The sequence below is a fragment of the Rattus norvegicus genome, chromosome 8 (assembly GCF_036323735.1).
Source record: "Rattus norvegicus strain BN/NHsdMcwi chromosome 8, GRCr8, whole genome shotgun sequence".
NCBI classification, from domain to species: Eukaryota; Metazoa; Chordata; class Mammalia; order Rodentia; family Muridae; genus Rattus; species Rattus norvegicus.
Genome location: NC_086026.1, coordinates 101715438 through 101729790, shown reverse-complemented (window position 1 = coordinate 101729790; position 14353 = coordinate 101715438). Strand labels below are relative to the sequence as shown.

At 39.0% G+C, this 14353-nt stretch overlaps 1 protein-coding gene across 6 annotated transcripts in view; it reads right to left on the bottom strand.

Annotated features, from left to right (window-relative positions):
• Nucleotides 1-4064: 4064 nt before the first annotated feature.
• Nucleotides 4065-14353, bottom strand: part of Plscr2 (phospholipid scramblase 2) — a 36525-nt gene continuing 26236 nt past the window's right edge. For 3 of the 6 annotated variants that reach the window (XM_063265572.1, XM_063265571.1, NM_001014094.2), the window contains exons 3-8: nt 14056-14300; nt 12133-12175; nt 11024-11244; nt 10744-10905; nt 6063-6224; nt 4065-4585 (exon numbers count right to left, since the gene is read on the bottom strand). In XM_063265572.1, the coding sequence (XP_063121642.1) occupies nt 4556-4585; nt 6063-6224; nt 10744-10905; nt 11024-11244; nt 12133-12175; nt 14056-14300 (863 nt within the window). In that variant the 3' untranslated portion in view covers nt 4065-4555. The remainder of the gene's footprint in view (nt 4586-6062; nt 6225-10743; nt 10906-11023; nt 11245-12132; nt 12176-14055; nt 14301-14353) is intronic. The other 3 variants (XM_039081540.2, XM_063265573.1, NM_001423657.1) reach the window with 3 other exon arrangements.

Genomic DNA, 14353 nt, shown 5'->3' with positions numbered 1-14353 from the left:
TTATTATCAAATCTTAAAATTCTATGTCTGGACTTACTGAGAACCATGTTAGCTCATAAGTTTTATTTTCTTTCTTTAGAAGTATAGAACTTGTTTGACCTCTTGCGTTCCCATCTAAGAATTTGCCCGTGGAAGAGTCACATCTAAAGTATTACCGTCATCTGCTGTAGATGACACTTAGGTGGGAGACGCGAAAAGACTTTAAAGTTGGTGTTGAGGAATGGTCTGAGAATTTAATAATTGTAAAGATGCAATATATACTTTACATGTGGGTTTTTGGGTGTAGTGGCAACCTGTTGTAGATTACGTACATCCTGAATAAATTTATGTGTTGAAGTTTAAAGGATGAAGAGGAGGACTGTTTAGGGCATGGTTAAGGGCTGAGGGCACCACTACTGTGGATGGGATTAGTCATCTCTATAAAAGCATTCCAGGGACTAGTCAGGCCACTTTTGCCCTACTGTGATATTCAGCATGGAGTAATATACCAATAAGGTGATGATAGGGCCACCAAGATGGGAGTTTCAGCACGTCAAATGAGCTGTGACCATCAGAGTGGAACTTCATTCTTCAAGGTGATAAATAGATACCTGGAATTCATAAATTACATAGTCTAATATATTCTCTTGTAAGAGTAGGGACTAGAAAGGATGTGAAATCAACTGGGATCCAACTTAAAGTTCATGTAAGAAGAAAATTCTCTGCATTATTCCTGTATGATTTGTTTCACTGCCAATGTGTAACTAATGTTGAAATATTTCCTAGAACTAATTCTCAAACATGTACATGCACCAGAACAGAATGAAATGGGGTCTCACTGTGTTCTCTAGCCCTACCAGATAGTAAAACTTCAGTCTCTTAACAATATAAACTCAGAATTCACAAGTAAAATCACATCTTCATTAACAGAGAAACAGAATTAAGCATTAGTTTCTGGATCTTGGCTTTCAACTTGGGTAAATTTTTGTACTATATTTTGGCACATACAGGGTCATTTAAAATTGTATAAACATGGAAAGTAGGCTGAAAATGAACTTAAATATGTGACAAGAAGCAGAGCGATGAATGGGCCCTAATGCTTACCTCATTTTCCCCATTTTTACATAGTCTAGGATTCATGAAGAAGTCATAAGGCATGTTCCCACCCTTGGTCAATATTCTATGGACATCAGTTAACATAGTCAAGGAAATCCCCTGTATCCATGCTTAAAGGCCCACCTCACATTCTCTGACATTGACAATTAACAGTAACCATTGAAATTCTACCCCTTGTCAACTTGACATTCAAACAAATAACATTTAACCCATAACCCACAGCCTCTTTTCTCTATGAATTTATAACCATGTTATAATGTCTTATGCATTGAATCTTATACTGAAAGTCTCTATAGTCATTAGGAGTTCTAGTACTTCAAAAGTCTAGACCCTCTTAATTTTAGTCTCCTGTAACATTAAAAGCAAAGTTACAAATTTTCAGCATACAGTTTCAGAGTATACACATTTTGGTTCCAAATCGAAAGAGCCAGGTCCTAGCTAGGAACAGTCACAGCAAAATCCAGCAGTACAAACTACCTTCTCCAGAGCGGCTGAGCCTCACATCACTACCAAGATCACGTAGGGTAAAGGTTAACTCAGAGCAAACGTCATCAGTTGTATAACTGTACTGAGATGTTTACAGTGTATATGTGCATATATATAATTAACATTAATAATCTTCATCAATTAAACCTTATTTTAATTTATCTGTTATAAAACTGATAACCTATATTAATACTACAAGTACTGGACTCATAAATTGTTTTAATACATAACGTTTTAGGTTCTACTTACAGTAAATAAGGGTTGTAACATAGAATTTCCTTTCAAGTCATACAGAGCAGCCCTTCTCCAAGTCTACAAAGCACAGACACATCACTTTCCTAATTTCATCTACACATTACTTTTCTCTTCGCTTAACACTGCATGTAAGATTAAGAATGGCATAGGTAAGTTATCGTAATAATAATGACTGATGACTCTAAGTAGCTAATTTGGTACACACCTAAAAACAAGCTCTTCCACGCAGGATATTGAATGACTTTGTTTGGTTCCTCCCTTTTGCCTGCTGTACACACCATAGGGTGGGAACTGACATGGAATAAAATCTCATAGAAAATACTCAGCACTTATTTATAGATCTATACGTCAAAACAAAAGCAACTAAACAAACAAACAAACAAAAAAACAGAGAGTGAACCTAGAAAAGTACTAACTTGTCTGGCACCTGGAGCTTATGGTAGAGTAAGTTGAACTCCGTAGAGGTTAGATAACTCACTTGTCCAGCTCTGCTGCCTGCCACACATCTAGCAGGGAATGGCTTCATTCTATGCCTGCAGCTCTTGTACATATCCCATTTTCCTGGAATCTTCACTAGCCTAGGTTTTCCACTCGTAACTTAATCTTGACATTTTTAGCTTCATGTAATAGCCCGCCAAGCCCTCTTTCTAGACACTCTGGCTCTGTTCCACGTTGGTTAGCTGGAGCTGTTTTCCATTATGCTCTCGATGCTAAATCTTCCATGCCTTCAACACTATTATCACATGGATGACGCTGCCAAGTTCTGCCACATGTTGGACTTGGACATGATCTGACCGCCCCTTCCCTGGAGGCTACAACTCTATCAACTTCTGTGTTTTGACATTAGAAAAAATAATCCCCCAAGCCACATTCTCTCTCTCTCTCTCTCTCCCTCTCCCTCTCTCCCTCTCCCTCTCCCTCTCCCTCTCCCTCTCCCTCTCCCTCTCCCTCCCTCTCAGAGCTAACGACTGAACCCAGGGCCTTGTGCTTGCTAGGCAAGCGTTCTACCACTGAGCTAAATTCCCAACCCCTACATTCTCCTTTTAGACTCTCTTCTTTTCTACATTTTCATTTTTACAAGTTGGAGCCTGTGATGATTTGTATATGCTCAGCCCAGGGAATGGCAGGATTAGAAGGTGTGGCCCTATTGGAGTAAGCGTGTCACTGTGAGTGTGGGTTGTAAGACTCTCGTTCTAACTGCCTGGAAGCCAGTCTTCCACTAGCAGTCTTCAGATGAAGATGTTGAGCTCTCAGCTCTGCCTGCCCGGTGCCTGCCTGGATAGATGCTGACTTTCTCCAGCCTTGATGATAATGGACTGAACCTCTGAACCTGTAAGATAGCCTCAATTAAATGTTGTCCTTTGTAAGAGTTCCCTTGGTCATAGTATCTATTGACAGCAGTAAAACCCTAAGACAGAGATTTTGGGGCCTGGTCCTTGGGTCACCTTTACCATTGTCCCTGTGCAGAGTAGGCCATTTGTAGCAGATCCTCTCCCTAATGAATAAAGATTACAAGGAGCCAATCACTGCATGAGTAGGCAGACTTCTAGGTCAGAGAGGGGAAGAGGGGAAGCAGGAGAAAAGATAGGTCTTTTGGATGGGAGAGATGATGAAGGACAAAATGAGGTAGCAGAGGCCCTCAGTTCTGGCGGTGGAACTGAGGAATGTATCAGAGGATTTTACCTTAGAATAGCTTACAGATTAGGACGCTTAGTTGCTTTGCCCAGCGATTGTGTTACCTGTTGATTCTAAACTAAGTTCGTGTGGTATTTTCCTTCATGCTGCAACTCAACTGGCTTCCAGAGAGAAAGGTATGAAGACAAAGTGTGGGTTTGCAAGATGTGCACCTCAACTAGCCTTGAGAATTTCAAAGCGTGGGGCTGGCGTGGCAGTGACCCGCCATGGGAATTTAGCAAATCAGGTGGGGAGATTTTAGAGCTCTGTGTCAGAGAGTCTGTCTGGACGAGATAAGGTTAGCCAGTCTGCCGGGCTGAGAACAGGCCAGTCTGTCTGCTAGTGGCCAGCCTGCTGGTGCTCCAGTAACAGCTTTTAGAGTTTTTCTAGCTTAACATTCCTAACCTTTTCACCTTTTCCCCACAATCCAGTTCCAAAGACTTATGAAGCACATGATAACCATGATAAAGTTATTATACTAACAGCCCTAAATCTTGGTATAAATTTTGTTTTTTTTTTCTTTCTCCATAGTTGTGGGAATAAAAACACCCTGATGTTATAAGTAGGTTTTATTGCAAACTTCAATAATTTCAATAAAATAGCAGGTTTTTCTCTAGGAAATAAACTAGCTAGTTTTAATACAGTCAAGTATAATTTTATAATAAAATCAACACTAACAAGGTTTAAACTGAATAGAAGATGGAAAATAAATCAGAGAAAATGTTTCATTTTTAAACATACTTTTCTTATTTTTATCTTGAATTTAATGAATATTTTAGAAGTGTATAAAGATAATTATTCACATCTATTCCAATTATGTAGGAGATAAACTACCATTTAGGAAGCAAAATTACACATTCTATGCCTCATGTATAACAGCTTGATTCTGAGAGATTTTAATGAAGAAACAACAACAACAACAACAAAACAACAACAACAGCAACAAAAACCCCCAGGTTTCCAAATTTATATAGGTTCATTGTGTAGACTTCAGATCTTCTCCGTCGTCTCCTATTGGTCCCCACCACAGATCTGATTTTTGTTCCTACTCACAGCCTTCAAAAAACATGTAATCCTAGATAGAAAGAAAAACATAGAAATAATTCTTTCAGATACAAAGAAGAACCTATTCTCAGATATTCTCAGATATAGAAAGCTAAGGGCACTTAATGCCCAAACTCTGTAAATTATGTTCTTTTTCTAAACAGAGTATTTTTCACATGCCCTGACTCTCATTCAAAATGTTTCCCCAAAATTAAATCAAAATTTGCTTTTCAAGTTTAAAAAAAAAAAGTACTCAACACCCTCCCATTTCTCTCCGTAAAATATTGGCTTTATTTAATACTTTTACAAAAATCAATCAATCATAACTCAAATAAAAATCAGTAGTGAACAAAGTCTTAGAACCTGATCATTTGGCTTCAAAAATGGTTACTTTGAGTAATCTGTGTCTGCCACTTAACTCTCCATATAGCCTTACTTTCCCCCCTACATTATCTCAAAGCAAAATCTTTTATCAAACCGAGTCATATTGAAGGGACACAGAAATGGCAAGTTGTGGCTAAATACCACAATAAATCCTCTCTGTACTATCAAATAGCCAGTCGTTGTTGATATTTACTTGAACGTCTCATAAATTACTTCTAATATAGTCTTCCTTGAATTAATGTCTAGACATGACCGCCATCTGAATTATGTTACATCCTTTAAAATCTCCTGTTTTCTTTTCTTGTTATCCTACTTTCTATTTGTTTGGTTGAAAGCATATACCCTTTAGGGCCGCACAAGCTTGTATAATTTTCATTGTGTCTCCAAATCAATGTTTAAGATACCTCAGGTTTCAAATTTTCAGTGGATCTAGCTGAGAACTATACACAGACCAAAAGCTTGGACAAACCTTCAAAGAGTTTAATTTGGATGAAATCTGGTCAGGGAGCATTTATAGTGTCCTATGTGTTTCCATTGTATAGCTAAGGCTGAAGACAACTGTTTTCTTCCAGAACATTGGCTGCATATTGGAAACTGCTAGGGTACTCCAAACATATCAACCATGAGTTTTTGATTGATTTGAACTGCTCAGATACCTGGGCATACAAATGTTTATATTAATGTCTCTCTTGAATCTATACGTACACTAGAGGTTGGAAAAGAGAGGTACGACTGGATGTATAACTTTATTGTAATTTATAGTTATGCATTAGAGGATAACTTTAATAACTGAATAACATCTGCATTTCATCCACATGTTTCCACATAAACACAGATTCAACGCTTTCCTCAAATCTCTAGTTTTATGTTTGATTTTGAAAAGAAAAACCTTAAAGGCAAAAATCTTTGAAAAGTAAACTCTGTGCTTTGTCTCCTAACAGGGTACTGACTCATTAGAGTAAGGAGTCAGTGGTATCTGAACGTCAGGACTAAATGCCGTCAAAGAGCTGTGATAAAGTGGAATCCTATGTAAAACCCATTAGTGTCACCGTGTCGTGTTGGGATGCATATTTGCCTAATCATTATGGAATTCTTGTAAGGAGGAGGCTCAGGGACAGACTCACTATGAGGAAACAAGCGCCAAGCATCACAGCTTTCATCTTCACATCCAGGTCTAGCGGGAACTGGATCCCGAAGTTATCTGCATCCGTGAAGGCCTCTTTCACACAACCAGACCACTGCTTGGTGATCTTGCCAATTCTAGACACCTCATCAAGAGACTTGATCTGCATATGAAAAATAAAATCATACAGATTTGTAGAATACACGTGTCAGATCTACTTTCACAGTTATAATAAAATCAGAGGGAGATTTTATTAAAATTATCTTCAAAAAATATTTCTCTTATTAAATTTTTAGAGGTTATCGGGAAGACAATAGACAGAACCCCTATTAGGTTATCTGCTTTGTGAACTATAGCTTTCACATAGGCTGACAGTTTGAAGAAGCTCTTTGTCATCCATGGCATGGGGTAGTCAGGGTGCAGGAAGAAATGCAAAAGTCCAGAAAGTCCAAAGGACCATGTGGTGACTGGAAGACTCCAACAGACACTCCATGGGAGACAGCTAGGGAAGCTATGAGTTAGGCATGGAGAATTAGTAGGGTGTAAAGAATGCAAGAAGAAAGGCATGTGATATCAGGACTTCCAATATGAAAAGATTCTGATTTGGGGGCTCTGTGGGAGGAAAGACCAGGTCCCTAAAACATAGTAGATCACACTGAGCCCAAACTAAATCTACTCCACAGAAGGGACATGGATACTCACAAAGGAATGAACATATAGGTTGTGTGCCAAATGAGGAGAAAGAGTATCCTGTCCCAACCTGCAAAAGTTACCTAAGATAGGAACAGCCTCTTTTAAAGCCCTTGGCCTGGACAGGATCCACCAAGTAAACGAGGGCCATTAAAGTTATTTACAGCTGATGTGGCTGGAGAATGATGGTACCTCAATGTGTTGAGCTCAATGTGTCTAACTCCAACATGGATGAAAAGTCACGGGCTATTGCTCATAGAGTAGAGCTTGTATTCTACACCCAGGCTAGGCATAGGACTTCCCTGTTCCTTTAGAATTGGGGTTGGTCCTGTGTCTAATTTGATGATAGGTTGTGGCAGAGGACTTGAGTATTCAACTGGCCAACTGGCTTGGACTGCATGTGCATCCAGTGAACAGTATCACACAACATGCTGTGGCTGCCGTCCTAAAACACACTTTTCTTGAGCAGATGGGAGGTCACTGCACGATACAAGATAGAGACATCTACATGAGCCTCATCAATGCCCAAAAACGTGGCTGATCTAATGGCCATATATGAAAACAGTGCTGTCTGTTTGAAGTCACAAACCCTTACAGTTCTATCAGATATGACAGACATTGCGATAAGCTGCTCTATCACTCTGCATTTTAGATGCAATAGCTGTCATTTAAATATTTGTGACCAGTCATAGATCATTATACATTTTTTGAAGTATAAATTATATGATGGAAGCAAATTAGCAATTTTCCAGCATCATAAACCTAATACCCCAGATGAACATAAGAAAATTTACCAGCTTTTACAAAGCAAAAACTTAAAGCTAAACCAACCAAATTTTATTTCGGATGTACGTGTAATTTTATTGGTAAAGTTCAGAAATGTAAATTGTAAACTACACTTCAAAGTAACTAGAACAGAAGGATTTCTGCCTAAACTTGAGAATTTTTTAAGGGTATGGTGTGTGTGTGTGTGTGTGTGTGTGTGTGTGTGTGTGTGTGTATGTGTGTGTATGTGTTTGTGTGTGTTTGTGCATGTGTTTGTGTGTGTATGTGTGTGTTTGTGTGAGTGTGTGTGTGTGTATGTGTTTGTGTGTGTATGTGTTTGTGTGTGTATGTATATGTGTGTATGTGTTTGTGTGTGTATGTGTGTGTATGTGTTTGTATGAGTGTGTGTATATGTGTGTGTATGTGTTTGCATGTGTGTATGTGTGTGTATGTGTTTGTGTGAGTGTGTGTGTGTATGTGTGTGTGTGTGCAAACTTTTACACCTTGGTGTAGGTGCACAAGTCTGAACATAACTTGGGGATGTCATTTTTCTTCTTCTATCATGCTTGTCCTATGGGTAGAACTCTGAAGCTCCGGCTTGGTAGTAAGCACCTTTGGCTATAAAAGCTCCTATTCAGAGCCCAGGCAGATTTTTAAACAGGACATCTGAACAAGGAAAGTTCATCTCCAAATGAGTGGTCCAGCATAACTCAGAGTTCTCCTGTTATTGTTAGTGGCTTCTAGTACGATTTCCCGTTTCCAAGATATGAACATTACCATCACAGCTTCAATAAGAAATGGAACAAGTGGGAGTTTCTAAGGTCTGTCAAAGACAAAACCTAGATGTAATCATTCTAAACATACAATAAAGGTTGTATCCCATTTAAGGCATTGGGTATTTGAAGGCATTCATGCAGACAGACGGTACAATTAAATTTAAAATCACTAAGAATATCACAAAACTTCAAGTTTTTTTTATTAAATTAAGCACATGCCAACAAAATTTAACTTAATGCTGTTCCTTGATTTTAAGAGAGCAATAGATTATATCTTGAAACTAACTAAAACTACCTCATGACTCATAGAAGCAGAGTTTGCTGTATAAAGAATTATCAATACAAATATTCATATGTATTTTTATCAGTATACCATATATACATTTCTCTGTTACTTGTATTTTCTTAAAATTTCAGCTCATCCCATAAGACCATGGATTCTGGAAGAAGGGAAAATCCACCTTCACACACCCAGATTCACAGAGGAACCGAGTCAATATGAAAGGATGAGGGGGAGTCAGTAAAAACAAACTAAAACTGGAAAACAGAAACCTCCAGAACCCTGGGGATGAGTTTCCCACAAAGGGATAGCTCTTTTCATCCTTGGGAGTATTTTCTCTGTGTGGAAGTTGAGTTGAGTTTCTCATTGTTATGATTTTCCAAGAAAAGTAAGACATGAATTATAAATTTAAAACATCCCCCATCCTTTAAATACTTGCCAATAAAAATAGAGCAGCAAAGCTGGCCAGGCCATTTGTTGTAGAAATCTTATAATGTCAGACATATTTAAATTCCAATGCTTAAATTACTGCAAGGATTTATCACGGCTGAGAGAAGCAGAACTCTGAATGTATATACAGAGATGTATATATGTATGTCTTATGCAAGGGTCACATGGGCCAAGACCCTGGAGGAGACCTACAAATGCAGACATTACTGAGATCCATGTATGTAAAATCATGTCCTATTAATGTATTTCTGTTACAGAGATTATTTTATAAATCTGGAGAACTGAATTATTTAGAAAAACTTATTAGTAAAACAGAAAAATATGCTAATACTTTATGATGAAAGTTACAAAAATGGGTGTCTCTCTCAAGAGTTTAATCCTTCTCTCTCTCTCTCTCTCCTCTCTCTCTCTCTCTCTCTCTCTCTCTCTCTCTCTCTCTCTCTTTCTCTCTCGATCAAGTGAGTTGAACAGTGCTAGGTAGTGAGATGAACTGAGATAAAGGCTGCCCAGGTCATGTGACTGCTTTGGGCTATGGTGTAAAGACTGATCACTGAAGTGAGAGAGCACAAGGTCACACTTCTGTGACTGAACCCTAATAATGGGCTTCTGTGATAGACACTGTGGAGGGTATTTGGGAAGATGACTCAGACTCAGGCAGGTGGAACAGGACAGCCTGAGGTTAAGTCTCACCAATGGGACTAGTGTGTAATTTATAACTTAAGCCCTGTTTATTTCAGGGATCTTCTATTCCAGATATTCAAACCACAGTTCACTCTGGGTAATGGAAATTGGAAAATGGAATACTGGAGAAGAGAGAAGATGTGTCTTCTATATTTACCACATTGAAACTATCACTACACCAGTGGGGTTTTGATAGGAATTCTGAATAATAAAATGTGTATCTTTAATGCAGATTAAGAACACAAAGAATAAGGGCCTAGGAGTATAAGGGTCTAAGAGTCTTGGTTACTTTTAGATATAAAATCGATAATGCCATGTTAACAGAGTGCTCTCTTGCTCTCTCCTCTCTGTGTGTATGTGTGTATGTGTGTATGTGTGCATGTGTGTATGTGTGTATGTGTGTATGTGTGTATGTGTGCATGTGTGTATGTGTGTATGTGTGTATGTGTGTATGTGTGTATGTGTGTATGTGTGTATGTGTGTATGTGTGTATACTTATGTGGGTATGGAGGCCAAAGGATAAAGTTAGGTGTCTTCTAGCACTTTCTATCTTGTTATTTGATACCAGGTCTCTCCTGCCTGAGCCTGACTATTTCTTATTGAATTAGACAGGTTGGCCAACAGCCCTAGGTAGCCTCATTCCCCCATTCCCCCAAATTGGGATTAAAGGTACAAACCTAAACACTTGGGTTTTCATAAGGATGCTGCGATCCAGATCCAGGTTCTTATATTTGAATAGCAAACAGTAGAGACATTCAGCCAATTCACAAGCAAAATCTCTAAAATTCTTAAATGCTGGAAATTTTTTCTTTTCCTTTTTATTCATTTATTTATTTGAATTGACCTCTTTTGGCATGTCTCTGAGGATACTCTATAACCTGTAATCTGAGTAATAACCTTTGCTCTGAATAATTAAATGATCATTTGTGAGCTGTGTGCATATCAAGTCACACTATTTAGGGAATGCAATACTACTATCCTATAGGAATATATTCTTTTCATGTCAGGAAAACACATCCTATGGACATTATATTTCCTACCTCAAAGTCAATGTCTGAACAGCAGGTGCATGCAACACATGGACCAACAACTTTTAGAACATCCTCCTTCTTGTCATTCTGAAGAGTAAGCTTTGGCAGACATGGGTGCCAATTCTGAGTCACGTAACCTATTGGCACTCCAGGAGGAGCCTGGATTTCTATCTACAAAAGCAAAGAGTACACATTTAATGTAACCATAGCCATCCCATCCAGGTTTAATCCATAATTGAAAATTCTTGTTAAACTTTTTCTCAAGCTACTATGGGAACTTCACACCGACCTCCTGGAGGCAGCAGGGGAAGCAGCAGCTACTGCATCTCAGGGGTCTCTCCAGAGTCATGACTTCTTGACCCAGATGATCCAGGATCCTCAAGGTGAACGGTCTAGACGCTTCACAGCAATTTCGAGTGCAGCAGTCCGTATCTTCCACCGCAACATAAACCATCTGCCCAAGGCTGTTCTTTATTTCAAATTTATTATTTGTTTCAAAGCCTGTTAAGACTGAAAACATATAGGAAAAATCACCCTCACTGCTTTTTGAGGAATAGTGATTCTCTCCTAAGGTAGCAGGGGGATGGTGTGCCCGAGCCTACAAGGTACAGTAGAAAGGGGAGACGGGCAGTGCAGAGATGATCTGGACTCAGGAAATGGCAATGGGAAAGGAGAAAAAATATTCAGGGCAGAAGGGACAAGACTTCCTAAGGAAGCAAGCTGAATCTTCTCCACCATGGACTCTGTCACAGGGGCTTTAATTTCTATGGTCATCCAGTGCTGAGAGAACAGGTAAAGCTAGATATGAGGATAAATGTCAAGCCGACTTATGTAGCAGAGCATTCCTTTGGTGCTTACAGAGTGATTGTTCAGTTTATAGTCTGTGAAAGATTTAACCAATAGTTTGAAATATATATATATATACATATATATATATATATATATATATATATACTTCACACACACAATCAATAGTTTGAGGAATATGCACACACACACACACACACACACACACACACATTCACTATGGGAGCTGAACCACTACTCGAGGTTCTGGCAAGTCTCAAGCAGGTCACACACTGATAGAGAGTCACTAAGGGGTAGAAGTCAAGGGAAGGGCTAGGTTACTTTAGTGCATGCAGAGTAAGAGAGAAAGAGTTGGCTATTTCCTTTCTAAACACAGTGAGATCTCATGGGTACACACTTCCAGCCCAGGAAGTTTTGACTCCTACTTCTCCAAAGTGGACAGGAGAATATGTCCACAATTCCTTTTCTTGTGAACAGAGATATCTGTGACCTCCTAGCTGAACCTTCCTCAGAAGACCACTGTAGAAGAGGCATCTGACAGGATGAACTGCTTCTAGTTCTACAAATACCGTTATCACGATGGATACACACCTTCTAGAAGTTCGACTTGCTGATGAATCAGAATCTGATCTATCTGTAAAAAAAAAAAAGATACATGGAATGGGCTATCAATCCTTAATATTATTAATATTTCACAATTTACATTACTTTTGTGCAGCACTACATTTTAATATTTTAATGGTGATCATTTATTTTAAAATACATTTATTTTTATGTATATGAATGATTTGCCTACATGAATGTAAGTGTGCCACTTGTAACTAGTACTTGGAGATACAGGAAGTGGGACGCAGGTTCACCAGAAATGTCAAAAAAGATGGTTGTAAGTAGCCGTGTGTGTGTGTGTGTGTGTGTGTGTGTGTGTATGTGTGCGTGTGTGTGTGTGTGTATGTGCAACCAAGTCTGGGTCCTCTGCAAGACTAGGAACTGCTCTTAATTCCTGATCCACTTCTCCAGACCCAGCACAGGTGTGTCTAAATTGTTCATCTCAAAACGAAAAATTTTAGCTCATACAAAGTTGATTTATAATGGAATTCCCATAAAATTACAAAACAGTGGTCTTTTTAGAAGACAGGATTGGTCAAAAAGGTAGGTATATATTTAAAAACAATTTATAGGATGCTATCATTTATTGTAAGTGATAACTTCCCTTAATATTTTATTTTTGCCCAGATTCAATTATGCATATTCCAGGGTATTTTTTAAAGATCAAAATCTTCTCTTTTTTTCTTATGTTTAAATATTCCACAAAGTCCAATTAGTACAGCCTGTGTGTACATAGGCGTTGGGTTATCCACAGGAGCCTGGGAAGTCTATCCGTGACCATACTCTTAAAGAAGAAACAGTCTCCTTCCTTTGGCAGGTATCAAAAGTTAGGGATGAGGTCTCGGGAGCTGTTCCAGCTTCAGTGGAGGGGTTTGCCCAGCTTCTCCTTCTTCAGGCATTTGTAGGTAATCAGATCTGGGTGCATCTTCGAGTTCCCAATTACACCACACCCAGAAGCCTACATACCACAACTCCCCTACTTATTCTCAGGCGTCTCCCTTCTTTCTGTCTCCTTCTCGTGCAGTTGACCCCGAGCTTTGGCTGATAGGGGTATTGCCAGCCAAGAAAGATGTCCTCTCTAGGGATGGGAATTTACAATGACTGAAATTTCTGAGTCTGCTGTTTGAGTGCTCATGGGACATGCTATTGCCATATGTGCCAGATGGACTGGAGACAACTTAGCTACCACAGGGTCATCTGCGTGTGTTCCCGGATTGGGGGTACCCCACGTCCCTCTTTACTTCACTGATTTATGTACTTCACCCTGAGTTACTATGAGCTCTTATTGAACTTCATGCTGTTGAAATTAATTATCACTGAACTATAAGCTCAACAGACCTCATACTTTCCTCACTGGAGGCATTTATAATACTAAACTTTCTAATGAATAATAACAGTTTTATAGTGTATAAACCTACATGTATGAAACACTTACTCTTTGTTATCTACCACTTAAAGATAATAACTGATAAATTATTCTTTACACCAGGGCTTTGGGGTAAAAAGTGTTTGTGCTCAGTACTAAAGTCCACATTTGAAAAGGAAATCACAATGACTCTTCCATGGTTTTTGAGCCTGAACAAAGCAGTTTTTCATTTGACAGTAGCTTCTACTCCCCAAAAGAATAGTGATAATTATTATCTTGCCCATGGAGGATGACTAGAATAATGTTTAATTTATCCTGGCCATTGCCTGCCATCACAGGCTAAATTTACAGGAACAGAAAACACAATGATCTCACACATTGATATTCTGCTTAAAAAGTGAACCTCATCTAGGGGGGGAATTATAAGTACCTGGCAGGCACAGAGGAAGATGTCATGCTTTGCTGAATGAATCATTTGTTGTTCATTAGAAGTAGAAATACAGTCTTTTCTTTCTTTGCGAGTTCTGAGTATACAGACTGACCTGATTTAAGTATTCCAGTCCAGGTGGGCAGTTCAGAAGAGGTGGCGGTGCTGGCATCCACTGGGTGTTTATAAGCACTATAGTCTGATTATTTTGAGTAGGAAGCCGCGCTGCAGCATAACTTTCATGTCCAGTAGTTGAGACTGTGTAGCCAGTCTGAGGCCCTGGATAACCAGACTGGGGACCTTGGTAGTTAGTCTGGAGTGCAGGGTGTCCAGTATGTTCTGGAGGTCCTGAAACAGGAGCTAGACAATTGATTTCAACTTCATAAAGTGAAGGTATCAGCAGGTCATGTGGA